The 27,935-nt window shown below is 39.3% G+C and overlaps 1 protein-coding gene across 1 annotated transcript; it reads left to right on the top strand.

Annotated features, from left to right (window-relative positions):
• Nucleotides 1-1,113: 1,113 nt before the first annotated feature.
• SEC24A (SEC24 family member A) lies at nucleotides 1,114-25,889 on the top strand. Its single transcript, XM_009322711.1, has 23 exons — nucleotides 1,114-1,185; nucleotides 4,967-5,488; nucleotides 7,814-7,981; nucleotides 9,650-9,727; nucleotides 10,044-10,207; nucleotides 10,801-10,973; nucleotides 12,026-12,128; nucleotides 12,957-13,083; nucleotides 13,441-13,550; nucleotides 13,947-14,059; nucleotides 14,733-14,851; nucleotides 15,491-15,546; nucleotides 15,864-16,070; nucleotides 16,381-16,501; nucleotides 17,095-17,253; nucleotides 17,779-17,952; nucleotides 18,355-18,465; nucleotides 18,859-19,034; nucleotides 20,549-20,686; nucleotides 21,375-21,479; nucleotides 21,620-21,712; nucleotides 22,271-22,374; nucleotides 22,785-25,889. Exons 1-23 carry the CDS (start codon nucleotides 1,143-1,145, stop codon nucleotides 22,897-22,899), a joined length of 3,279 nt encoding a protein of 1,092 aa, XP_009320986.1. The 5' UTR covers nucleotides 1,114-1,142; the 3' UTR covers nucleotides 22,900-25,889.
• Nucleotides 25,890-27,935: the final 2,046 nt, after the last annotated feature.

Raw genomic sequence — 27,935 nt, 5'->3', positions numbered from 1 at the left:
CGGAGGTGGGAATCGCGGTGAGCGGCTGGCGGGAGCGTGGCCCGCCGAAAACGTCGCTGAGAAAACTGCAGAGCCGTTCGTCAGGCAAAATAAATCTTCATTCCGATGGCTTGTCGTGACAGAAGCGTCCCCGAGTATGTTTTTGTGTGTGTCTTGGGTTATAAATTGACGAAAGTGCCTTTCAGAAAACCTGTGTTTATGCTGCCTGGGTACAATGTGCGGCGTGGGCCGCGCTGGGCGTTACGCTTGGCCCGTGTCCCTGAGGGTGACAGAGCCGAGGCAGCGGTCGGAGCCTCTGACCCTTTGGAACGGAGCTGTACATGTGGCACTGTGGTTATCGCTGGCGGGGGGGCGCCGGGGGGACACCCGGCTGAGCCCAGGCTGCACCGCAACGGGGCTTTTTTTTATCTTGTCATTCACGTAAGACCGATATTATCTTGTTCCATGTGCTACAATCTGGGAAAGTCTTGAGGACTTTCTTCCCCTCAAAATACATCTTTTTTTTTAAAACAAGGCATTGAAAGTGAAACTGAATAACTTACAAGCCAGCCTTTTAAGCTAGGAAGAAAGACATACAAGGTGAGCCTTGTCTCCGTATCTGTTTTCTTTGCAAGTGTGGAAATCTGTGCTGTTGGAAGTGCTTCCTGATCTCGCATATACAGACAGCATCCTCTGTCCTTGGTTCCTTAATTATACGCTTCTCTGTTTCAGTAGTTGTGCTGCATCATAAGCAATTCAGTTGTAATGAGATCTTTTGATTTTTTATGCTTTATGCATGAGTAATTAAATGGTTTGACTTGTCTTTCTCCTCCTCCCTCCTTCACAGCGCGCTTATTACTTTTCCTCAAAGTCAGCTGCAAAATGACGTTTTACAAACAGCCGTGTAGTTGCTTGTAGGGTCAAGAAAGTGGGAAGCGTATGAACATAGTCTGAAGAGAGACCCTCTACTCCGGAGAGCTTACGGTCTGAGCAGAGAATGTACAAAGCGAACGTTAGCTAATGGAGTGATGGAGTGGGATGATTTACAGGCTGGCATCACTTTATGTTTGCTGATTTCCCTGTAGTCAGATTAAGCACGTAATGGAAGTTCTGGAGAGGCAGCGGGAGGAGGAGGAATTTCAGGCTACCCGGCTGTCAGGTGTATGAAAAATAAAGAACTGAAATTCAGAGTTAAGCAAATTCAAGGTAATAAAATTAGACAGTTGTTACGGTGTGTTAGAGATAAGGTTTGGGTTGCTGGCCTTTTGAATAAATTAGATTATTCAAGCGTGGACTGTTCTTAGTATTGTTTAAAATACATTTTGAGAAGGTGCTGTGATCCTTGACCCTTACAGTAAAAATAAAGCTTTTTAAAACAGTCTAGAGCATACCGAGAGTACTGTTGAGATACTTGCAGTGGTCTATGAGGCAAGCAAGCTGTCAACAGAATGATAAATTGTTATATAGCTGTCAGCTCTTCCTCTCAACTTGTTGCTTGCTTTACTGTTTGCAGGTAACTCCCCGAGCTCGCGTGTCCAGCGGAGGCAGTAAATTGTCACAGCAGCACCGTGTGCTGACCGGGAAATTGTTTAGCACGGAGCATCGGGTTGCTTAGCAACAACCTTCCCCTACTTCATTTGTGTTTTTCTTTTAATAGGACCAGTATTCTGATTCATTTAACTGCAGGTTACTAATTTGCTTTCCGGTTAATAAATCTGAAGTGCAAACAAGAAGAAGAAACAATTCTTTTAGAACTGTTTTGCTCTCCTCATGTGGTATCTTAGGACGGCGCTTTGGGGTCATGAGATGCTTCACGAGCTGTTGGGTTTGGTCAGCTCTCCGTGTGCTTGGAGACCAGCGGGTCAAAGTGGGCTGAAGCGGGCGCTGGTGGTGACCGATCCCGTGGCAGTTCGGTTGGGATGCAGCTTTTCAGCGTGTTTATCCTTGCATCTCCCTGGAGGTTGGAAAGGTTGCGGCTGGTGAAAGAGATGTACTAAATAACTGGCTTGGAGTAGGTGATGCTGAAATTTGGTACGGCAGAAAACATGACTTGAATCCTAGCCGTCCACGCCAATATTTTGACCCCTCATTTTATAAACCCATCAGGCAACCTTCGGATGTATTCTGGTGCCATTCCCGATCTCTTAAAAATGTGAAATGGCCTTGTGTTCCTGTAGAGGTTATGTAGGTGGCCTTTCTTGTATTACGCGTAACAGCGCCTTTCGCTGTTATGTAGGTGGCCTTTCTGGTATTACTAACTTATTTCTGCTCTGAGTGTCGGTGGTTTTGCTGCCGTGCGGGTCGTCTAGCTCTTCAGTCTACGCTGAATTCCTTGTTAGTTCCTGGCTTCACAGAACAGCGCAGGAAACCAGCAGCAGCATTCGGGGAAAGCTGGAAGGCCTATATGCTCTCTGACAGGGCTCAGTGAAGAGGTCAGGTCAAGAGGGCAGCAGCAAAATAGCAAGTTCTGAGACGTCTTTGTGGAATGTGAAGCCCTTTGGAAAGGGTTTGCACCCCTCAGTGCTGTTGCTTTAGTTTTGTTGGCAGCTTTATGCAGGCTTGTCTTGAAAACATGAACTGCCCGTAGGCTATCGAGACTTTTCGTTGTGCTTCTGACTTGAAAGTAAAAATTAAAATTTGGAACGCGGTGCCGTGGTGAATTTGATTTTTAAAGCAAAGTGCCACAGGAGATATCAGGTCGGTCAGTTTTGGGTTTCACCTCGCTTCCATTGCTTTATCCTCAAACTTATCCCTCAAGCAGGGAAAACAGTGCGTAGAGAGCAACCCAAGTACTCCGATTCCTGCCTGGGCTAGAGAGTCATGCTCAAAGGTGAATAATCAACTTAAGAAGTTAATTTGTCTTTGCTCTGTATTTTTCGTACGGCTTATAGTAATGTTGTTGTATCAGTGTATGTGGTGATGCAGTCAGGAGGCCTGGCATCACATAAGAATTCTTCATAGTTCTTAGAGTTAGCAAGTTTAATTTACAATGGATTTTGTAAATCTATGGTTGAAAACCCGTCTGATACACTGCAGGGTAATTTTCGAAGGCGAGTCCTAATTGTTAGCATTTTCCTGTTTGCAAGCTTTTTGTTTAGACGCTATTGATTTTAGAGGATTATTAATTACTAAGATTTATGAGCAGCATTGTAAGGACAGCAGCGTATAACTGGATTTCCTAACTGAAGGATAAGTAGCATATTGAGATTAATGGGTGGAGAATAATATGGTATGTACTTTTTATACACAAATAACAGAGGCAGTGAGGATGAGGTCACTGGCACTGTAGTACTGCCTTGGCTATGTAGTTAGCGTGGATATGTACGCTATACAGTGAAGTAACAGCTGTCTGTCAACTGCAGCCTAAGGCTTTCTAGGGAATGAGGAGCTGAATGACCGGTGCAGTATTTGGCCTAACTAAATATTTCAATGTATTCTGTGTTTAGCTTAACTTATCGTCAGAAACGCCTGAGTTCAAAGTTATTTTAACTTGGAAATGCGAACTTCCTCACCTTTCGAAATTTAACTAGAATGCTTCAATAGGAAACCAGCTGTCTTTGTTTCAATGTTAAATGAAATTCTGTGATTTCATTCTGATGGCAGCTGTTTCCAGTACTTGCATGGTAAATATATATATCCACTCTCCAAGCTAATCTCTCCGGCATGTTTTTGAAAATCTAAGTGGTTTCTAGTCTGGAATATTAAGTGCTTTTGTTTATACAGGTTCAAAAAAAATTGTCCAAATCTTAACTAAGTCTGGAAATCTGGAAAATAGTACAGGGTTGCAAAGAATAGAATCTTAACTCTAAACCACGAAGAGGATCTTTCCTGCTTTCAGATGTTTAACTGTGTATGTGGAATGTCTCCAGTATTCAAACTGTGTGTTTAGGGGGGTGGGGGGAACCACAGTGCGACTGGCTAAAATAAATGATACAACATCGGAAAGCATTTTAGTAATGTTTAAGAAGCCGTGGCTGGCTGTGGCATGCATTATCTAGTGTATTCTGCTCAGAAGGATTTCACTGGAAAATTTATAGTCTCCCTTCAGAATGTCCATCTTGTGGCAACGGTACGAACAACCTGTAGTAGTAGCTTTCTTGATGGAGCTCTTATCGCACTGGAAATCTCACGATATTCTGTCTCTTTGTGTTCTAGTGTAAAGCAGAAATCTGATGATGCCCTTGCCAGCGTTGTTTACTCTTTGGAGAGTTATTAACCTTTTTTCTTTTTTTTTTTTCCCCTTCCCTTCAAATGAGTAAAACTTAGTTCAGCTATACCAACCAACAAATACATAAAAAGCACCATTAACCTATCAAGTTTTATTTTCCTGATTGGTGAATTATTTTATGATAAAATTACCCTTCATTCCATGTTCGTGACCAGTTGGCTGCTCACGTGAGCAATATTTGTATGAATAGTTCTCTTACTAAAATTAACTGCAGAAACCTCCATAGATTAACTCTGTCACTTGAGAAATAGCATGGTGACCTGTGCTGAAACTGGCTGTTCGTGTCTTTGCCGTAAGCTAAAGTTTAAGTTGGTGTCAATCGTCAAGTGAAACCGAGTTACTACGTAATGGATGCTTCCACTTTTGGTCTGCTCACTTGTACTGCTGCGAGCTGTGTGGGAGAGCGCTCCTCTTTGGTCGGCTTGCTTTTGGGTGTTTCTGAAGATAGAAATATTATTGTGTGTGAATTTCAAGTCCAGGAGGATGGATAGTGCTCAGGCGCTGGAATGCTTAGTGGTTGCAAGGCTACTGTAAAAAAACAAAACAAAGGTCTAAGTGTTGATAGCAAAATACTACCAAATTCATGTCCCCTGCAGCAGTACTTCTGTCACTTACACCTGATTGTTTAAAAAAAAAAAAAAAAAGCTTGGAGACTCATAAAATCCTAAGGAAAGAGATTCCCGGGAACATCTCTCATATTCAGAAGTGATACACAACACTGATTTTCTAAAGGGTTTATTGTTTTTTTTTTCCTTCCAGGTCCTGTTCAAAATCAGCTGATGCATTCATCAGATGGCCAGGGATATAGCCCTTCGGTTCCAGGATCGTATTCGCATCAGACGCCGGCGAAGATTCCTCCCCATCAGTCTTCTGGACAGTATAACTATAGTGGCTCTCAGAATGTTTCTCAGTTAAACAATTATCAAGGACCTGGGCAGACTCTCAACAGACCACCAGTGGCACCTTTCTCCAGGTCACCAGTACAACAGACAGGTCCTGTTCCGCAAGTGCTGCTGCCTCCATTGCAAAACTCAGCTGCTATATCATCCGCTGGTAGTTTTCCTCCCGGAGCTAGCCCACCAGGGCTTTCAAACTGGCAGTACAGCCAGACTCCTGTGAGTCAGCCAGTTGGGTCTCAAGCTAGCCATTTGGCTCACGTGACGGGGACAGGGTCAGCTCAGCCACCGTCATCGTTATCAGGAAATACAAATCCTCCAGGAAGTTACCAATATGCTGCTTCGCCGGGAGGTCCTCCGCTTCAGAACAGCTATATGAAGCCAGGTAACCATAACTTTTTGATATTTTGCCAATGCCCGTTTCTCAGCGTCTTTTTTGAAAAAAGAATATAAAATTTACTCTGTAGCGGCATTTTGCTTGTGGAACGAGGTTGTCAAAGCAGATGCTTTGAGAAAATGCACATCACGAATACTGGGGTGGTTTCTTTGGATTAGAAATGGAAGTTCTGTGCTCAGGTTAGGCGTTTCGGCTGGCTGAAGCAGGTAACTCCTGAACGGTGTCTCGTCGTTTTGGGAAGCTGTTTGTGAGTAATGCTGTTTCTGTGACCTTCACCATTCCTTGGGGTGGCTGTTGGAACATTGGCATGCTTCAGTCAAGTGGGGACTTTGGGACTTCACGGCTGAAAACTGTAGTCCTGTTCAGTGAGTGTGGTCTTTCGCAGTTTAAAACTTATTAGCCTTTCTATCACTTGATACAGGTAGTTCTCAGAACGGCCTCACTCAGGTTGATGCAAATAACTTGAGCACAGCCTGGAAAGAAAACTGAAAAGCATTCTGTGCCATTGAAATAGAGGCCAGTTGGATGGAAAGCTTCCTTCCTCCAAACTTGTAATTTTCACTATCTAATAATGATTGTCAAAGTACTCTGAAAGCATGAGATGCAAAGAATTATCACTTCTGTTTCTGATGCTTGCGTGCTGGTATATGCAGTGGCGAAAAGCTTTTCTAACACTAAATAGCTCTCATATAACTTGTGATTATTATGGAAACAAAGTTAATACTCAAGTTTCCCTTTGCCAAACTGCTGTTTGTTGTTACAGAGGTGTTTCTAACCATCTTTCTGAGTGTGCTAATAGGGGTTACATACAGAAATATTTTAAATGTTAAAGCAAATATTTTTTTTTCTTGTGAAATGCTTTTAGACTCATTAGAGATTTTTCTTGATGCTAGTTTTTTGTTATATGCCTAATTTTGTTATGATATTCAAACTGTCTTAAGCTCACAGAATTTATGAAACTATTTCTGGCAGTTTATTGGAATAAACAGTTAGTACTTTGGAATCAGTGGGGAAAATGATGAGAAATTTTGGGAAGTGGCATATGAAATAAGAGTGAGTGTCTGGAATAGGAGAATTCTTATATCCCTTCAATGGTGAATCTTCCTGAGCAATTTCCCTGGTAGTTTTTTGTAGAACAATGATCACTTTTAAAATTAATTTAGCTCATTTTGCTCATCACGCTCACTCTTAGAACAAAGGTCTTGCCAGCTCCCTGCCTGCATGGCCAACTTTGGACAGCCTCTTAGACACAGAATCTCTTCCAAGTTCTGTGGTAGTGTTGCCTGCATACAGCAATTATTAATTAGCTTTGCAGTATCAAACACTAAGTGAATAAAGAGAGAACTTCACTGGATGTGATTTTTATTTTTTTCCCCTTCCTTTTTTTCTTTCCCTCCTCCCTTAAATGTGACCATACTGTGCAGGCGCATGAGGTTGCATATTTTGTGTGGTGGGAATTCATCAGTATACTTTTGTGTATGGCTTACAGGCTTCTGTACTGTGTTGAGACCTGGTGATACTGGACAATTTGGCCTTATCTTTTGAAAGGCTAACTTTTATATTAAAACGCATTGGTATCTTCCTAGAATTAAAGGGCAGTTATACTGGCTTCTGGAATAATAGGGAACAAAGAGGTGGAAGTACTCTTAGGATTTGGCATTATTTGAAGGGAAGAAAAGCAACTGGGTTTCTAAATGTCTTGGCTTGAGAATTTTAAAATAGAACCAATAAAAAACTTTCCTGTGACTTTTAACATGGAGGGTTAAACATTTCAGAGCAAAACACCTCACACTCACACAGAAAATTTATTCAAGCTGCACATTGCTGATGCTTTCCCAAATGAAATCTTTTTCCCAAGTAATTTTAGTAGCTATAGAATCTGTACATTGCTGTTTTGCATCAGATTATTGAAGTGGAAGATGAGCATTCTGTCAAAAGGAATCTGTTTAGACTCTTACTAGTTCATTATTCTCTGTCTAATATGGGGCTGTACTATAACTTTATATAAAGTCCAGTCTTAGTAATTGAAGTTGGGATGCTTTCTGTACCTCTTGAAATTCATACCAACAATAGCAACAAAAAGCTGAAAGAGATCATGGATAATACCTACAGGAACCCAGTGTGAGAAGAGCATGACAGAAACAATCTGAAGTTGTGAAACGTTCTACACGCATGTTAGGATTTATGTATCTCATACTGTTTATCATTTGAACAAGAGGAATATTTAGAGTTCAATCTGTGTGTTTTTGTAACAACACTTTTGCGACTTTTTCAGCTGGGTTAAACTCCTCCTAAAAATTAATGTTTTCACAGGATCTGCACCTCCACCAGTGACTCAGCCTTTAACTCCACTCCACCCTCCTGCAAGGCCACCTTTAGGACCCCCGCCAGTTGGTGGTCCGCCTTTAATTAGGCCATCAACACTGATAGCAGGGCCACCTAATACACAGTCTCTGCTAAATTCAGCTGCAAATCAAGAAGGTAAGAAATAATTTGCTCTTTTTGTTGAATTTGAACATTACAACTTGCTCTAATATGCAACCTTTAAAGTCAAGTACGCTGTTCTATTAGACACTCAAATGGTAAAATTGATACTAATACAGCATAATTTTATCTGAAAGGAGCAGGTAAGGACCTGGAAGGAAATGAAAAATTTCTTGTTGACAGTTGTTAATAAAATAAAAATAATTAACACTTCAAAATAGATTTCTAAGTGCTGTTTAACATGTCCATGTCTCCCATAGTTGCCATCTCTTTTTTTATTTTTAGTGTTCTTAAATGATATTGAAATTCTGATTTCTCTGCATCCTTGACTGCTGTGGAGGACATAATCTGTGTATAACTTCCTGTATTGTTTTATTCTGCAGGGAAAGCTAAAATGTGGACCCTGCAATTCCTTGCCTGTTTATGTAGCTGTACCTTATTCTTCCCTCCTGTGTAGAATCACTGAAACACTGATCTTGGATTTGTTCATTTTCTGAAGATTGTTAGTAGAGGCTGTTAAGCGTCAGCTGTTGAAGACAGATATCTGACTTTCTCTGTCTCCTGTGGGCCCTGCACAAACATGTTTAAGAACTCATCAGGGCTCTGTATCAAACAGACCTGCAGTTGTATTGTGTTTAGTGCCCGTGCTAGATGGGGCCATGTGGTAGTTGGCAGTTTTATTTTTACATACATGGTTTGTTCTGCCAAAACTGTTGGTTCCTTGCATGTTCACATTGACAGTTTCTTGTATGTGGTAGCTGTGTGAGTACAAGAATAGTATATCAGATGTAGCTTAGTTTTGAACATATGAAATGCATTAGAAACTGCTTTCGCTTAGAAAGTTTTTTTTCTTCATAATGAAGAGAGACATTTCCAGGGCCCTGGAGAGAGAGTAAAGTTTAGTCTGTGAAGTAGGTTGACTTCTGCCTACTAGCAAGATTCAGCGTATAATGTAAGTTCCTTTCATTGGGTCATCTTTGAAGATTTTAATGATAATAAAAAGTAAATCGAGTACCTACTTCTCCTTAGCAATAGATAATTGGTTTTGTGTATTTAGACATAGTTAACTTACAAAAAGCTGTCCTTTGGCAGCACTCTCTCAATTTCAAGGTTTTTCTTATCTCAGCTGGAATTTATGTCTTGACTGGTATGTGACCATATCAAAACTGTTGGTGTTTGGTGGACAGTACTGGACTAAGTGTGTAAGTGAAGGGAATTTGGTGTTTCAGTGGAAAAAGGTCTTCAAGGAACTTAGTACCTTAATTCCAAGGTACTTTGAAAACTGCAGCTAGCCTACTGACACTTCCTCTGATGAGGAAGAAGTGTTCCCTGACACTTTACTGCATATTAGCTTGGAAGTTATGGCAAAAACCTAATTTAAAGTAATCTTAAAAGACCATTCAACCCAACTGAATGTAGGGACTTTTGTTTTCCTTGAAAAAAGATTGTGGGGTTTTATGAATGTCCATGTCAGCAGGGGAAGTGTGTGAGAGAAAGAGGCGAAGATGTATATTTAATTCAGTTTCTTCCTGGGACAGAAACAAAGTAGATCCAAACTATGCTAATCTTCATATTCATCCGGCAAGTAGGATTTCTTTGCAGTTACTTCATTACAACTTCTTAGTAACTCGTGAAAATTTTTACTGGGACTGTCTTTCTTAACAGGCGATGCTACATCTGCTGCCAGTGATGGGTCTGTGGTCCAAAACAGCTATGATGCAATAGAAGGTGGTGGCCTCATGGGTAAGGCTTTGGAATTAAAAATGTTTACTATTACGTAACTTTTTTCAGACTCTGGGCATTTGTGTACAAACATACATACTTGGTTCGATGTCTATCTTGAAACTAAATGTGAAATTTGAAGCATTGACAATTAGCATGTCTTTGTCTGTAAGTATGGTAAAGCAGTTAAGAGTACTTTGCAAAATTGACAGCAGTTGTCAGTTGTTTACACTTAGAAACTAAACAACAACAAAAAGACCTCCTGCTGTATTAATGCATTGAGCAAGCTGCAGTTCTTCAGCAATTAATTTTAAATATTTGTCTATTCTACCTCTAGCAACTCCGCACCCTTCTCCTGCACCCCCGAATCTTAAGATGAATAGAAGCGTTGGGTATTCTTACCCTACCTTACCTCCAGGCTACCAAAATACTTCACCCGGAGCACCAGGAATGCAAGCATCTGCTTTGCAATACCCAGATGGATCAAAACATTTCCACCAGGTAAAGATTGTCTGGTTTTTGTCTCAGTACTACCCATGGTGCACGTGGGTAAAGAAGAGTGACGATTGGTGTGTGTTGTGCGTCTATGGGGTGCTGCTTCTATGGTTCACTGGTGCGCCATTTGTCCAAGACGATAGATGTAGCCTGAAGTTAATGCTTTTGCTGACGCCTTGGTACCAGTTTGGAAAAGTTGTGTGCCAGCTCTTTCTGAAGTGTTCTATCCTCGAATCTGTTCAGAATATTTCTCTTAAAACTTTCAGCTGCTTTTGGCATGTTTTTCTTCCCTCGGGTTGCTATTGTTAGCTGAAGTATTTGGTTTTTTTTCCCTGAACTTTCAAAGTGAACCGACCAACACTTTTGTCAGCTAAGCCTCTGTATTTCAAGAGCTTTGTAGCAAATGTATGCTAATTTTTACCTCTGTTATGTTACATGCCTAAGTCCAAGTTTATGTAACGAGTAGTATTTCTAAATGTATCGTTGTAATACAATGGCAGTTAATAAAACAAAAAAGGGAAATATGTTTGCTTTTTAAATGAACTGTGGGTTTCATCCAAACAATTGGTGTTAATTTCTGAAATTTTATTTGACTCTAGCCTGCCCTGGGCACTAGTCACTTAACTGCATCTATGGGTGGCCTGAGTCTACAGCAAGAAGGATTAAGACCCGTGAATCTTCTTCAAGAAAGAAATATTCTTCCTACGATCCTCTTGAAGGCTCCTGTCCCAAACTTGCATGAAGACATCCAGAAGCTCAACTGTAATCCTGAGTAAGATTATCCATTTGCTATAATCCGTCAAAATAAATTGAAGTATACATTCCTACTTGTAAACATAACTCTTCACAAAATATTTCCTTAATTTTGTGAGTAGAAAACATTGAAAACAGGCTTCACTGTGTTACGATAAAGGCGGTAAGTCGTTTAAACTTTGAAGTGAGGAAAATTATCTGTGTAGAAAGTACGAGGAAAAATACATTGCTTGCAAGGCAGCTATAGACAGGTATAATACAAAAACCTTACAATGTAGTTGGCAATGAGTATGATTGAGAAAAGATAAAACAGGAGTTAACTCACTTGAGTGAGGTACACCAAAAAGATTGCGAATGCAGAAACATGAGTGACCTCTGTATTGAAAGTAACCATTTAAAACAGTGGAGTAAATGGAATGTGAAACAAGAGGCTTGCAGTTGGTTATTGAAGTAGTCTCTCAGGAGACCAACCAAACTGCGTATAACCAGGTATATTCCGGCTTTGCAAGCTTTTTACGATAGATAAAGGAAATAACAGCATCTTCGTGAAGTTGTTCATACAAACAAGCTGGGCTGGATTTGCAGAAGTAGTGCACACATCTGCACGTTGGAAACCACTAAGTTCTGAAGTCTCTAGAAATGACCGTGGGGTTGTTTATATTTTTGTGTATTTTTAACACAACTTTTTAAACTTGCTGCTTCAGATTTGTATATAAGGCCACCTCAAAATGGTATTCCAAAATAACACTTAGTATATAAAGATACAACTTTATCTTTAAAGTTGGTGCAACTTGGAACATTGTTAGGCTTAACTTTGACTTGAGTGAATAAAATGACACTGTTAGGTGTAAAGAGCATGTGTATAAAATAACATAAGAACTCAAAGTATGTACTGTGGGTCAGGCTCAGACTAAAGCAGAACGATTTGACAGAGTTGGAGAAGATCCTTTATGTGGAAATGGAAATTCACCATCACCAGCTCTAGAAAAATATGAAGGATGCTCTGTACTATTGAAATCATAATTTTATTATCTGAAAGCCTCTGAAAATAACCCTTTGTCCTCCATGTAGGTTGTTCCGCTGTACCCTGACTAACATTCCTCAAACTCAGGCCTTACTGAATAAAGCCAAACTTCCTTTGGGGCTCCTGCTTCATCCTTTCAAAGACTTATCGGTATGACAAATATTCAAAACTTTAAATGCTGAAATATCAACAATGCCTTTATTAAAGTCCAGAGCTCGACAATGAATTATTAAAGAAGGTCAAGTATGTTGGCTAATCTTGGCCCAGAAAAATTACCCTGGTAACTGACGTTTCCCTGTTCCATACAGATCATTGTAATTTTTCTGAATTTTTTCTCCCTACCATTTTTAAACTTTCAAGCCTCACTTCTTAATCAAAAAAACCTCCCAAACCTCAAAATGCCAGAAGCTTAGAGGCAGCACAGCACTCAGGCTGCGACAGAAGGCAACACATCTAAATTCCAGTATGGCTTAGATAGCTTTATCTTGTCATATATCAGTTGTAGTTACTGATTTCCTATACCAAGCCTAGTACTAATTCTAAACTTAATTAAGAATTAACAAAGTTAAAGGGGGTTTGGATGTCCTCAGATAGCCAGGAGACTTTGTGAATTTAGCAGTGCCTCTTTTAAACGTTGTCATTTTCCACAATTTAAGTAATTTTTCAAAGATGTGGGTATGTTTTTCTGATTTTTGATCTGTATTGGGTATAGGACTTGGTCTTAAACCATCAGTGTAAAATTCAAGACTTTAGAGGCTTGAAAAGGGAACCTACACGGTCAAATAGGTTAGAGCTCAGTTCTGACCAGTCGTCTTACTAAGGAATTGTAGGGGTGCTGTGAGGATGCAGATATACTTCTTCCTTCAACAAGTATGCTTTGACTAGCTAACCAAGAAGCACAGTGTAGATAATGCTGTTATTGTAGATGAGTAGCTGTAGTGTGGTGATGCTTTAAAACAGGAAGCTGTTCTTTTCCAGCAATTGCCAGTGGTCACTTCAAGTACTATTGTGAGATGCCGTTCCTGCCGGACATACATTAACCCTTTCGTCAGCTTTCTAGACCAAAGGAGATGGAAATGCAATTTGTGCTATAGAGTGAATGATGGTAGGTTTTAAGTGTGCTTATTGCTTCTAAACTGTTAAGGTTAACCTTTCCCACCTTGGCCTTTGAAACTGTAGTATTGTTGGCCATATCAGTACTAGGGTTCATCATCAGTTGTGCTGGGGCTGTGAGACATGAGAAGTGTTTCCCATGGGCAAAGACAGTGGTGTCACTAATGGAGCACAGTGAGCCTGACGTGGTCTCCCAAGGTACCCTAGCAGGTGACAAAATAGCTGCCCTGCCTAGTAAGTTCTCCAAGAAGCGTTGCCCAACAGGCACAAAAGAGTTGATGTATTTGTTTTAAAATGCAGCACAGCTAATACTAGTGTGAAGTAATAATATACAAACTTATCTGCATAGTTCCTGAAGAATTCATGTATAATCCTGTGACAAGAGTTTATGGAGAACCTCATAAAAGACCTGAAGTCCAGAATGCTACTATTGAGTTTATGGCTCCGTCTGAGTACATGGTAAGGCTTTATTTACTTTTAGTTATTCTCTCCCTTTGTTTTATTTCCAGAGGGAAGTCAGAAAAGCCTTTTTATAGAGGATGTTTTCCAGCTCAGTAGAACAGTTGCTGCGTCGAGGAGTGTATCTGAGAACTCTTGAGAAGAACTTCAGACAGTTCTTCATTTCTAAACGTTTACGATGTTAAAGTTCTTCTGTATTTAGAATATGTAGGTGTTTGTAGGTCTTCTGGAAGAAAACTGTAATTCTAGAATTACCCAGTAAGAGACAAATGCATTCAGAAGTTTTAGCTATCGTCCGTGTGCTATTTTAATAGAGTTTAAACTTGCAGTGGAATGACTAAACCCAATCTAATAAATGTAATTTTGAAAATTAAAGGTGATCTTTTCTTTGCTCAGCTACGTCCACCTCAACCACCTGTGTACCTCTTTGTGTTTGATGTCTCTCATAATGCAATAGAGACGGGATACTTGAATACAGTCTGCCAGACCTTGTTAGACAATCTTGACTTGTAAGTATCTTTTTCTTAGAATCTCCTATTTTTGTTCCTCTTATGAAACTTGTGATCGACATCCACATGACAGTACTTCCTGTCTAGAAGAGAAATTTCCTAACGTTGGCTAGCAATGGCCAATGTTGTATTCAAATGTAGCGTAAAACTGTAGTCTTCTTCCTGTCACAGCTGCACCGGTATAAAAGGTAATTTTGAGGCTTGTTTCTTAGTCTGGCTCTTTCCTATCTGCTTCACCAATCCCAAAAAGGAATAAACATCATGCTTATGGTGTCTTTTGAACTGTATTTTTTAAGCGCTGAAATTTAGGTAAGTTCTTGGTAATTCCTTGCTGAAAGGAAGGCATGCATCTAATAAACTTTTCATAAAATACATGCTGTTTGAACTTATATAAATGCTGCTTGGTATTTTGCAGCTTGTTTCTTCTTTTTCTTCCATTTCTTATTACCCTCTTAAAAAATGTCTTGAGTGTCTGCTAGGTGCCTGTATTATGAGCTCCTTTCTTGTGGTGGGTTTTTTTTTCTCCGGAATGACTTAATCAAGCTGTTGCAGTGTAGCTGTTAAGCTAACTACTTGGTAACAACCTTGGACAGGTGCAGTGGATGGTTAAAAAAAAAAAAAGCCTGCAGAAATGAAATTTCATCTTGCTGAACACCATATGTCTCATTTTTAGGCTTCCTGGGAACACTAGAACAAAAATAGGCTTCATAACATTTGACAGCACAATCCATTTCTACAGTCTTCAGGAAGGTCTCTCTCAGCCACAGATGCTTATAGTTTCAGATATTGAAGGTATGCAGAAATAAATTCGGTGATTAGTATCTACTAACGACTGCTGGTTTTGACAGCCTTTTTAAAAAATATCTGGTGGGAGTTTCTACATCAGATCATTAGTCTCTCTCGTAATGGCTTTAGAAGTAGCATATGTCTGTGTTCGTTTATGAAGCCCCTGATGTCTGAGCAATGCTGTGGCTGTTCATGACTTAAAACATGAAGACAGCCTTCCGAACTTCTAGTTTAATTTGTACAATTACCTAGATTTCTCTTATGATCCCAAATACTGATGCTTGGTAAATTGCTATAGATTCTGTGGTGACTGATGCTTACTGTTTGTACTTCTGCCTTCAGTTTCAAGTCACCTTTCACTGTATGTTATAGGGCAGGGCAGAATGAATGCTAGAAAGTCATCACTATGCGTTTTTACTTAATAGTCTTGATTATCCTTCAGCCCTGTCAACTGCTACTCTAACATGGCATTCTAGCCACAGGTATGCCTATAAGAAAAAAAGAAATCCACATAATTATGTTTGAATGGGTTTACACACTGATACTGTATTCTTTTTTCAATAGGTATAATGGTTGGCAAATACAATTGGGGGAAGCTTGATGTGTTTTTAAAAAAATAATTTAAGTACTTCTTTTTCCTTCCAGATGTATTTATACCAATGCCAGAAAACTTACTAGTAAATTTAAATGAAAATAAAGAGGTAAGAACTACCTTAAGTAACTAGTAACGTTCACATAGTTTGGGATACGCTTGATAATATCTGGATTACTTAATGCTCTTTAACACCTACAGTTTAAATGCCAAGTTTGAGGTGGAAAAAAGAGGTCTTTTATCTGTGTGACTGTAAACTTCTGCCAAGTTGAAACAAGACAGTACTTGACTTTTGCTAGGGCTTTTTCTTTACTACCTTAATATTAGAAGTGTTAATCCATGTTTATGTATGTTCAGCAGTCAGCTCTATAAAGACGACAACTCCGAAGACTCCTAGTCTTAATGCTTTTGTTTTCTCAATTGTAGCTAATTCAAGATCTGCTGAGGACCTTGCCACAGATGTTTACCAAGTCCCTGGAAACTCAGAGTGCTCTGGGACCTGCATTACAGGCTGCCTTTAAACTGATGTCCCCCACTGGAGGTAGAATCTCTGTCTTCCAGACACAGCTTCCATCTGTGGGAATGGGAGCACTAAAGTCTCGAGAAGAGCCAAACCAAAGAGCAACTGCAAAGGTGAGAAAAGCAAAAAGGTTGAGACAACTGACTGCCCCGTTCTGTCCATGTAGGTGGTTCTGGAATTGCCTGTTCTGGGTTAGTTTTGTGGTTCTCCTGTTGAGCTAACCTTCCTTTGTTAAAGCGGTAGAAAGAACAAAAAAAACCCCCAAGCACTATAAACACAGATTAATGATCTGATTTTTTTTATTAAGATATCACTGTAATCAGTGATGGAGAATCAATTATTAGCGTCCCTGTAAACAGGCAATAAATGTGTTAATCTGTTTGAATTTCCTTTGTATTTTCTAACACTCCATTGTATTAACAGGACATACATCTGACACCATCGACTGATTTTTACAAGAAGTTAGCCTTGGACTGCTCAGGGCAACAGGTTGCAGTGGATTTATTTCTTCTTAGTGGACAATGTTCTGACTTGGCTTCTCTAGGTAAGTCATATTAAGCTGTTTTGGGGCGTGTAATTCTTGTACTTTTGGCAAATACATAGAATCTACATTAACATTTAGTATATGAACCTGATTTGAATGAATCTAGTGTGTGAATGCAAATTCATCCTTGATGAGCAATGACAGTGAATAGAATGTAATGTTTCAGTCTTTCCTGATTTAACTTAGCTGTTTTCATATTCTCCCTTAGTGAGTCAGGATTCTTGTGATCTGGTATAAGTGGCTGAAATACTTTCCTTCTTTTATGCCTTTTAACCATCAGTGTAAACACCTTTAGAGTAAGCTTCATTAGCGTTTTAATTATTTTTTCTCCATTTAACCAAACTTTCAAGTGACAAAGTACCTGTAATTTCAGGGCAATGGAAAATTCTTTCACACCTGAAACTACATACATACTTCAACATATAGTTGTGTTACATCTATGTCTCTGTATGCAGGTCTGTAGCTGTGTAACAGAGCTATTTGCAGGTGTGAACAGTTCAATAATGAAAAGGAATATTGCATTCCACTGGTATGTTTAAAGACAACAGCAGCAACTGACTGCACTCTGCCAATGTATGTTGTTTTCGTTTCAGGTTGTATATCAAGGTATTCTGCAGGTAGTGTCTATTACTACCAGTCTTACCATCATAAACACAACCCTGTCCAGGTGGAGAAATTGCAAAAGGAACTGAAACGATATTTAACTAGAAAGATTGGGTTTGAGGCTGTCATGAGGATAAGATGCACCAAAGGTTTGAACACAGTTTTTTGGATTTGCCGGGGGGAAGCGGAGGGGACGTGGGCATTTGCTGTTATTTGGGAATGTTTTGATTGGTATTTTGGCTGTTATGTAAGCTGAAATGGTTAAAAGACAAAGATTAGAAAAGTAAAATTCAGTACCAGGAATCAGACCATTTATTGAAGACTGTATTTTTGCAGTATCTTTACTGGCATCCAAGTTCCATTTTACGATGGTTAAAACTGGAGATTTTGCTGGACTGCTATTTCAACAAGGGACTGTTTTCATAGTCTAGAGATTTACTACTATTCTGCATTGATTTAACTTCCGAATTCCTGCTTTCTACTAGGCTTTGTGGATTCTATGGATTAGTTGTCTGTTTGGGATATTTACCCTTCCTGAAAATACTTTATTTCGTTGCGAAGGATCTTAACATTCTGATACAGAGCCATCTGACAGTGATGGCAGATGTGTAAACGGTGTCTGTACTTCACGACTATAAAAGCAAAATTGATTCAATACAATGCTTATCTTGTAGGTCTTTCCATTCATACTTTCCATGGGAACTTCTTCGTACGATCTACAGACTTGTTGTCATTACCCAATGTAAATCCAGATGCGGGATATGCTGTGCAAATGTCAGTAGAAGAGAGTCTTACTGATATGCAAGTTGTTTCTTTTCAGTCAGCTCTCCTGTACACATCCAGCAAAGGTAAGGTATACAGGTAGTGTTAGCTGCATTAACAGTACAGTGTTCAGATGCGTCTTTCTGTGTTCGTTTATCAGCTGCAATTCAGTTGCAGAAACTTACACAAACTGTTTTATCCAATATCAAGTTCACAGCTGTGATGTGTTACTGCATGTTGTCGATGTTATTGCTTCTTCCAGACCAAGAAGTTTCTTGGGAAACTTAGTTCTGGTCTGAAAATACGTAGACTTAACTCAGAAACTGAGAACTAACCATTTTTAAATGCTACTGGAAATGGCCTGATTCACCACTTGTATGATAAATTAGATTAAATCTTAATTTGCTATTGAGTAAACAGTGGCATTTCTTGTATTGCTTCATAAAACCAAAGTTGTGTTTGGAGACTACGGTTCTCTTTTCTTACAGGTGAAAGACGAATTCGTGTCCACACTATGTGCTTACCTGTTGTAACAACACTGAGTGATGTCTACCTGGGGGCAGATGTACAAGCCATCACTGGGCTGTTAGCCAATATGGGTAAGCATGATAAGAGCTTGTTTGGATAGGTATGGATGATATCCCTAAAGCTCTGAGCAGTAATCCTCTGGGAAGTAACGTTAGAAGAAGAGAGTCTCTCTTTCTAAGAGTGCTTTCTAAGTTACAAACCAAAGAGGTCTTTTTTTTTAATGCTTGGCTTAGGTAAAGTATCAGTATAGTTGTGTGTAGTCACCTGGACTTAGTCTTAGTCTGGTGCATCATCATGGGCCCCTGGCTTTTCTTCTGAATCACTTGTCTTGACTTCTATAGTGTAGTAAAAGCTTATTAAGATGCATGGAAGTATATGTTAAAATGAGAAAAGTTAACGTATGTGACTGTATTTCTACCAAGGGAGGAAGAGCCTCTTATTTGAGCTTTGTACTCTCTTTTTAGCTGTGGACCGATCAGTTTCTGCTACCTTGAGTGATGCTCGGGATGCCTTGGTCAATGCAGTGATAGATTCTTTATCTGCTTACCGTTCATCAGTCCTAAGCATTCAACAGCCTGGTCTCATGGCCCCCTACTCACTACGGCTCTTTCCGCTTTATGTACTGGCACTCTTAAAACAGGTAAGAGTTAAAAGGAAGCCGTGCAAGAGGATGATTGTCTGTTTGGCATGTCAACCTGAAGTAAAAGGACATTTCTTTGATGTACAAAATAGCATCTATCTTCTCTTTCAGTATTTTTGTAGGACTCAAAATTGAGAAGTTGCTTGATTTAGATCGTTTAATAAAACCAGTCTTCCTGCAATTTGCCATTAGACTACAGAGATATTTTACGGATTTGAGAATGGTCCTTCATGCACAAAGTTCTCTCAAGATAACAATTCCATTTCTCTGCGCTCCAGAAATTGATGACTAGGAAGGTCAATGTAGAACAAAGCCTATTTAATTGTTTCTCAGGCCTGGGCAGGTAATAGGTGATTTCACAGGTGGTGAATGTGTGTGTTTATCTTGGAGTCTGTTACGTTGTGAAAAACGGGGGGATTTGAAGAATTTTATGGAGCAAATGTATCAGGGTAATAATGGACAGGCCTTCTGCACTTGCCTGCAGAGGAGAGCAACAGGGGATAGAGAAGACGTTTAGAGAATACCACTAAGGAGAATGATCTAGTTGACGAGTGGGAGTTTAGAAGTGTGTATAAAACCAAAAGTGTAAGTGGTATAAGCAAGGGAGTAGGAAAATATTAAAGACACTAGACTGACTAGTCTAGAGAATGTGGAAGGGTACTGGTAGAGTGTTTTTTCAAGAACCTAATTTTTGTGCATTTCTGGACATGTAGATCCACATAGCAGTTCAGTGTGGATTAAGAGAGCTAGCTGGCTGGCAAAGAGGTAGTTGGCTGGCTGTTCTTGCAAAAGGTTTAAAGCATTTCACAATATTTGCTCAAGGTAAGTATTTTTTGATTGGATTTCCCTGAACTTATACTAGAAGTCATTTCAAGCGTTGGACAAGCTGCCTTTCTGTTCTAGAGAGAATTTTCTGATTCATACCTCTTGATAAGGAATTAACCAGCGTGTTGCTACCAGCATGTTCATAATGACATTTGAGCTTTTTCATGTAGAAGACTGTATAACTGTTTGAGCCAGTCAAGTGGGAGGAGCGAGCCCTTGTTTCAGTTATAGCTGGGGTTTTTTGTCCCAGCAAGCCAGGACTATGTCTTTATTGTAATTCCAGAATTACCTAAGATTCTGTACATTGAAGCCAATTGTAAACGGCTCCAATATTTGTTCTTTCAAATGCCATCGAGTGGCGTTTTTGAGGTTTATGATAGAAGAGAGATATTTCAAGATGCTTTCATCTCAGCTGTAGTGCTCACTGGAAAGGATTGATGGTGCAAGGTCACGGTAAGTTCTAGAACCCAGAAATAGGAATAAGGAGAATTGTATGATTTGTATGTGAAACACTGAAGAGAACTATGGAGAAGTAAAATAGCAGTGGTAAAGTACCATATTTTGAGAAAATACTTATGGCTCAACTCTAAGGCTTTTAAGTAAGTTAGAAATAAACAAGAGATGGTGTGCTAAATTCAGCTTATCTCACTTTGCTTTCACGGTCTAATTAAATGCCTGATTGTTTGCAGAAAGCATTTCAAACTGGGACGAACGCACGTTTAGATGAACGCATTTTTACCATGTGTCAAGTGAAAAACCAGCCCCTTGTTTACCTCATGCTTATGACACATCCCAGTCTGTACAGAGTTGATAATCTCACAGATGAGGTGAGTATTTGCATTGCTACATGGTCTGTTTGTCTGGTCCCAAAGATTTGTGTGATGTGAAAACAAATTTGTGTTAAAAATCTCACAAGTTTTCCACATTAAAGCTGCATAGCTAAAAATGACTGTTTCATATTCCCCCATTTGTTGCATTTATGCATTTGTTACTTGGGATTGGACTGATGAATTCTGAAGAGAAGCTGTGCTCTGGCTATGGATGGATGGGGAAGGTTTTTTCTAACTTTTTTCACTTTTTGCCTTGTGTCATTATCTTGCACTACAAATCACATGTACGTAAAGACAGTGTAACGTATGTTGTAACTTTTTGTCCCTCTGTAGCTTCCTTTATTTTAAAATGTCAAAGTAGTTCTGTGAACAGTGAGAGACTGTTTATGTGAGAGCCTGACTAATTTTAGAAATCACATCTTTTGTACATAAGAAATCTGATATTCCAGTTCTAGAACTAATTAACCAAGATTAAGTTGATGAAGTACGCCCTCTCTAAATAAAACATTAAGAGATTTATTAGTAAATTATGCACTTGAAGTATGACTTGAACTAAACTGAGGAAAAGGGTCCAGCTTCAGTATTCAGTGTAATACATCCTATTCGTATTTAACCTTCTGTTCTTCTGCCTGTTTCAATGCATCAAGACGTGAACCGCTGTTTTTCTCTTTGCTTTTTCCGTTAGGGAGCTCTTAACATAAATGATAGAACTATACCTCAGCCACCCGTTCTCCAGCTGTCAGTGGAGAAGTTGAGTAGGGATGGTGCTTACCTTATGGACGCTGGCTCTGTAAGTTGCGTGGTGGTGGTGATTTTAAAAAGTATCCAAATTTACTTGATGCGTTCTTTCTGAGAACTCAAAATGTGTAGGAGACTCCCGAGGTGTGGTTTTGCATTGGATTAATGTTGTTATTGCTGGGTGTCTTTCAGGTAATGTTTCTGTGGATTGGGAAGAACTGTGGGCAGAGCTTTATCAGCCAAGTCCTTGGAGTTCCAAATTATGGCTCAATACTGCAGAACATGGTACGTGCTTGCTTTGCTGTACACCAGGTGTACAATGCCGCCAGAACATTATTTTCACGAGAACTAAAATACCACTAGTCAAATATTAGCCCTTTAGTTAATAATAACTATAAATCCAGATTCAGGGAAAGAAAAAATTTCTATTGCCTCTCTTGGAGTTTCTCCAGACTAAAACTTTATAGATTTTCCCATGAAAGCACAGTAAGAAGAGGCTGGCAATGGTTAAGTTTCTCAGAACTGTGGGAGCAGACTGAGAATACTTGGGAGTAGTAAGGACAGTGGGTTAGTGGGAAATCCCTCGGTTTCTGCAGTGAAACAGGTATCGATCACAGCTCAGTCATCACTGTTCTGATAGCCAATTGCTTTTACCAGTTTAGTGCATTTGACTGTTTCAAGCCCTTTCAAAGGAGACTAGACTAAAACTATACATCACAAAACTACCTGTCTGGGTTTCCTTTATACCTGATTAGGATAGAGTTGGGCTATTTTAAGTGTTCCTTTTACTGTTTTTTTTTGAAAAATATCATGCGTGTATTTATGATACCCTTTGCCTCTTAGACACATCTCCCAGAACTTGAAACTGCAGAATCCATCAGAACAATAGCTTTCATTTCTTGGCTGAGAGAACAGAGACCTTTCTTTCCTATACTATATATAATAAAGTAAGTGGTTTTTAACAGTCTTTGTGCTTCTTTAGGGACCTCTTAACAATACATATTTGGATATCATACACTGAACTTTCTTAATGGAAGTTTTAACAATGGTGAATGCTGTGCCTAACAGATTTGACAACAGATATGCCTTGTTACGAGTTGTCTCCGACTAGAATTTCCACAGAGTAAAAAAGACTAAATGTCACAGAACAATCTTTAGTTAATGGCAGATAAATGAAGTAAATGCTGATAAGAGCCCTTGTGATTAATCCCAACAAATGCAATTTGAGATCCTCTTTTCAGATGTCCTTAAGCTCTTGAAATATCTTGCCACTTGACCTGTAACTTTATTAATGCATTGCACTGTAGATCTTGGCAAATATTTATTTCACTCAAAGACTTATATTTTCATTTTTAAGGGATGACAGTCCATTGAAATCAAGTTTTCTGCAAAATATGATTGAAGACAGAACAGAATCAGCCTTATCATACTATGAATTCCTCCTTCATATACAGCAGCAAGTGAATAAATGAAACACTAGCCTTTGGCTCACTTCTTTTGAGGAAAGATTTTTGCAGTAAAGAACAGCTGTGCTTGTAATATCTTCATTAAATCTGTGGCCTGAGGCAGTTGATGAGAAGTTCTCACTGTGATTTCAACAAACTAAAGCAAATAAAGGACCACATCTGAGAATCAAATGTGCAACTACATAATATTGTACCTTAAAAAAAAAAAAAATCAAACTATTGGAACTGGTTGAGCACCTTTAATTTGCTGCAAATCATGTTTTTACTGTAAGTAGTTGCAGCATGAAGTACATTTACAAAGGCAATACTGAAAAGGTGAAATACATTTTGTAAAATAAAGAGTTCTTTGTTGTTCAAAATGTATATTTCTGTAACTTTGCTGGTTTTGTTTTTTTTTTTTTTTTGCTGCTAGATATAAAACCTCACAATACTGATCATGATTTGCAGGGAAATTCTTTCTAAGTGCACCCAGTGATTACAGACAGAGCATCTCAATGTTCAACTTAATGCTTAAAGTAGCAATGAACAACTGTTCATTGTGAAACGAACAAATACTTTATGAAGCGTAGAATCCAGTGCTTGGATTGGATTATGGCTAATAGGACTAAAGGTAAGCTTAACCTGGACAAGATGGCTGAATTTGTTAAAGCTTTTAATAAGTCAGTATTCTAATTAAAAAATAGAGTGGGAGGAGCGGGCCCTATATGAGACCCGTTTTAAAAAGTCAGTGGCTGAGTCAGCGGCAAAAGTAGACTTAGGTAGATGGCAAGCTTTGTTTTTCTTCAGTAAAAGAAATAGTTTTAATTTCAGTTTGTGAATGGTGTAGGGAGGGGAAGGGCAAGGAAGGTTATCTCAGATTTTTTCGTTTATGTTTAGTAGGCTTTTGGCTCTTGTTTACATTAACTGAATGTTAGGCCCCTAAAATCTAGTGTTTTTCTGAAGCGAGTTTGTATGACGGCACTTCAAACCTAATGTTTGGAGACAACATTGAATATTCTGACATTAAAATTGGAAAAGAAATTATTTTTCCAAAGACAAAAATATTATATTGTGTTTGAAGATTTGTTTATGGTTTGAGACACGCTTGAAGCCTTCAAAAATTTTTTTTTACTGCAGCTGTGTAATGAGCCTAGGTCCAAAGCCAGTGTGCACCAAATAAAAGCTTTAAATACACTCTCAGATCCCTGCCAGAGCTACAGATGGAAGTTGACATTGGACTTGAAGTGAAAATTTATATACAAAAATATTTAAATCATTTTATAAAGGTGTATTGATAATTGTTCTGTTTTGGAGATTAAGCTATCATTGATAGCTACCAAGGTAAAGATTATTTAAGTTACTGTATCCCTATGCCTGTGGAAGTGTTTCATATGGAAAAATCTTGGTTTGCTTTTTTGTTTAATAGTGGTAAACGTAAAGGTCTTGCAAAACCTACTTCCTGGGGCAAGTAACTTGAACAGCTAAAACACTTACAAGTGGTCAAACATGTACTGTGATTAGGCTAGTTAACTTACATTTTGTGATGCAAATGTCAGAGGACATCATAGGGTAATCATTTGCTGCCATTTCAGGCTGTAGCTGCACGTGATTGTCAGGAGTTGCCTTACTTCAGGGGAGGAGTTTCTTTGGGGAAATTGTCCTTGTTGCTTGAGCACAAGAAGCTAAAGTTCAGAACAACGTCTAAAATAGCATGAAAAGACTATTACAGAACCAATTTAAGCTTCCCTGTCTGCTGTCTCCATAGCAAACAGTATATTTACTTGAACAGCTTTTCAGAGAATTGCACAGTTTCTAGTGATAGTGAAGAGGGTTTTTTAAGTTTTGACAGTCTGATTTTCATCCAGGGGAAAGGGGTCTCTTCATTTAAATCATAAATGGAAGCTATGCACTTGCATAGGTTATGACTTAAAACTTGTGTTTTGGATATATTATCACTCAGATGTTGAAAATCATCCTTGCATCTAACAGCCCACCCAAAGTCTGTTTCTTACTATGACTGTATTTTGCTACTATATCCCTTATTTTTTTTAAAAACATAAATGTTGGAGATGGCTTCATTGCTTTATGTACACCAGACTAATGGCTAAAGATGTCAGTCTTTGTGGCAATTAACAACTTTGAATTGGAGTCCCTAAGTTTTACAGAGCAAAACATTATAAACAAGAATCAGATGAACCCTCTTGGAGTTCTCTTCACTTTGGAAGAAATTCTGTATTGAACTTCGTTAGTTTATTCCCTCGCAGTGGGAAAAGCCTGCTGGTTCACCTTGTATTGCTGTAAGGGCAATACAGGACAGATGAACACACAAACTACCTATGATGTGTCATTTTTACCTACAACTGAAAAGTGAGGACGCTGAAGATGAACTGCAAAAAAATAGGCAAGAGTGGCTCTGGTACTTAGATCTCAGCACGACAACTCTACCACTGCAAATGTACTCTATTTTTCTAGTTGAAGACTTTTTTTTTAAACTATTTCTGTATTTGACACATTAGTGTTCAGCCAACATTGTTACCATCCATTTTACTTTGCTTTCATTATTGTTTTTAATTTAATATATTTGAGTCGTCTAAGTCCACATAGACTGTGCTGCAATAACTAGAATGATTCACTTTTATTTAGAAATAGTTTCTTAACAGAATTTAATCAAAGATGCAGAATGGCTGTTAAATAAGGGACCATTAAATGTGATTTTAAGGTTCTGTTTACTATTATGGATGTAATCCTTATATAGTAAATTTAATTTTGTAAAGTAGTGTATAATATTGTAATATTAAATCTTTGTTTTCTGAACTCAAACATTTGATCTTTAGTATGAAGTTATAAATCTTCCCCCTTCTGAATTTGAGACAGGATTTACTTGTCCTCCTTTTTACAGTTTGTAATTTTCACTGTTTTATTCCTGTAAAAAGTCATTTGTAACACATGCAAATGCTTATTTTATCTGTGCTAATTTATCAGATTTGGCTACTCAATAAAATTAATTGAAAGAACTCATGCAAGTCCATCAGCCCTTTCTTATAAATAAAAATAGAATAATGTCTTTGATCAATCGAGATAAATACCATGTACCAACAAGTGATAAATTCTACTTTTAGCTAAAACGTAATATTTAGGTGATACATACTGAGAGGGAATTTGAGAAAATTAGTTCCAGCTGACTCAAACTTTTCTTCTGTCACTGGCATTTTTTGTCCCTCCACAGCATCTCTGTCAGTCAGCACTGTTATTCAGTCCTACCTTGGGGTTTGTTCTTCCACTAATTCCGCAGTGGTGCTGTACCCCACCGTGTGGTACCCTGCCATCTGGCTGGAAGCTGGTCTCAAGAGCCAGCTGGCATTGATGGTTGGAATTTAGCCTTCAGCAGTGTTCTCAAGATGGTGATCAATTTTATTGTAGGTAATCCTATATCTTCATTTAACATCCTACTTTTTCAACACCTTTCTGTAGAAGTCATTCCATCTTATGCTTGCCAGTTTTTTTATGAGCTGTCATCACTGCTGCTTCTGGTTCATCGTATGTAAGTTAATGCATGAGCTCGGTACTTTGACCTCTGTATTTCACAGTTTTTGAATACAGAATTCTATCGTTCTTTAAATCACTTAGTATCATAGAAATATTAATGGGACTTGTCAGCACAAAGTTTTTCCCCCATACATGTAACAATCTCTGTCCTGCTGCTGCTGAATTTTACCACTCTCGCTGTGGCCCGGTGTTCAACAGGCAGCCATCCTAGCGCTGGTCTTCGGAAGTCCGAATACAGGATCTTGAAGCTGTGTCCTGCTTCAGGTTGAAGTGCCTGTGGTGCAGTCTGTGAATTAAGGAGTGCAAGTTGTTCAGTGTCAAGGACGTTGAAGGTAATTCGTTTGAAGTATTGATGGAAAGTATCCACGTCACTGTCTTCATTTGGTTTGGCTTTCAGGTAATTTGCTATGCGTGTTAGCTATGTGCATGTTCAGCTAAGGGAAGAATACTGTGGCCCAGTTTTATCTCCTTTTGTCACACAAGTAGAGGTGTGATGGACTTTTAATTGTACGTAAATATGAATATTATGCCAACTGTATCTTGCTAGAAATAACAAGATGCGCTCTGTTATGGTAATTCTGCAATCCTTGAGAGGTCCTTGTTCCCTTGTTTTTTCCTCAGTATGCATAGTCAATCCCTTCAGCTGCTTACTGTGTTAACAGTGCAGTGACACTACGCTGGGAATACGATTTTGGAAGCTGACCTGTGCTGCCTAACCGTCCCCTAGAAGGCACTGCCCTATGCCGTGTATCCCTTTCATGTACACGTAAAAACATCCGTGTGCTGGCGTTCCAATAAAGAGCATATTCTCTTCCCTCATTTGGAGCGTGCCCAGGTGTGACAAATTAACTGCCTAAACTCAGCTATACAGCAGCACTCAAAGCTTTTCTGACAGAAAAATCTCAAGGCCTGGCACTGCGCTCCACCTCGGCGCGCTCATCTGGTCTGTGTGAGGAGCACAACGGGGGCTTGCACTTCGTAGTGTAAACGCCGTGTGCTGGAAATTAAACAGCTCCGTGAACTTTGCCCTGTGAGGACCTCCCATGTTCTGCTGCTTTTGTACGATCACAATTTTAACGCGTTTTTCTAGTTACGGGGCGTTAGTACTTTGGTTAGAAACATGAACGTTCACTTACTCTAATACCTTAAGTTTCTATGCAGAACACTGCTTTCAGCTCCCTGTACGATACGGAAAACGTTACCGTTCTGTACTAGTGTTCATACTGCACTGTTAAGCGGACTTTCCTCGCCGAACGCAAGGTGCGTTCGCCAGGTTTACTGAAACCAGAATTTTAAGCAGACGAAGGAAGGAGCGGGCCAGCGCTGGCGCTCGGAGCATGAAGTTACGTCACTGCGGGTTTGCTTGTCCTATAGGCATCCCAAAACCCTCACCCGGGCTGAAGCTGTCAGTCAGGTTTCCGTCAGCGCGGCGCCTCCCCCGCCGCCACCTCATCCCCGTGGGGCCGGCACCGCCCCGCGCCCACCGCCGCTTCCCGCCCTTCGCGCCGTGCTGGCCG

This window comes from Pygoscelis adeliae, unplaced genomic scaffold (assembly GCF_000699105.1).
Source record: "Pygoscelis adeliae isolate BGI_AS28 unplaced genomic scaffold, ASM69910v1 Scaffold34, whole genome shotgun sequence".
Taxonomy (NCBI): domain Eukaryota; kingdom Metazoa; phylum Chordata; class Aves; order Sphenisciformes; family Spheniscidae; genus Pygoscelis; species Pygoscelis adeliae.
Note: the sequence above shows the minus strand (reverse complement) of the source record. Positions and strands in the feature narration are given on the sequence as shown.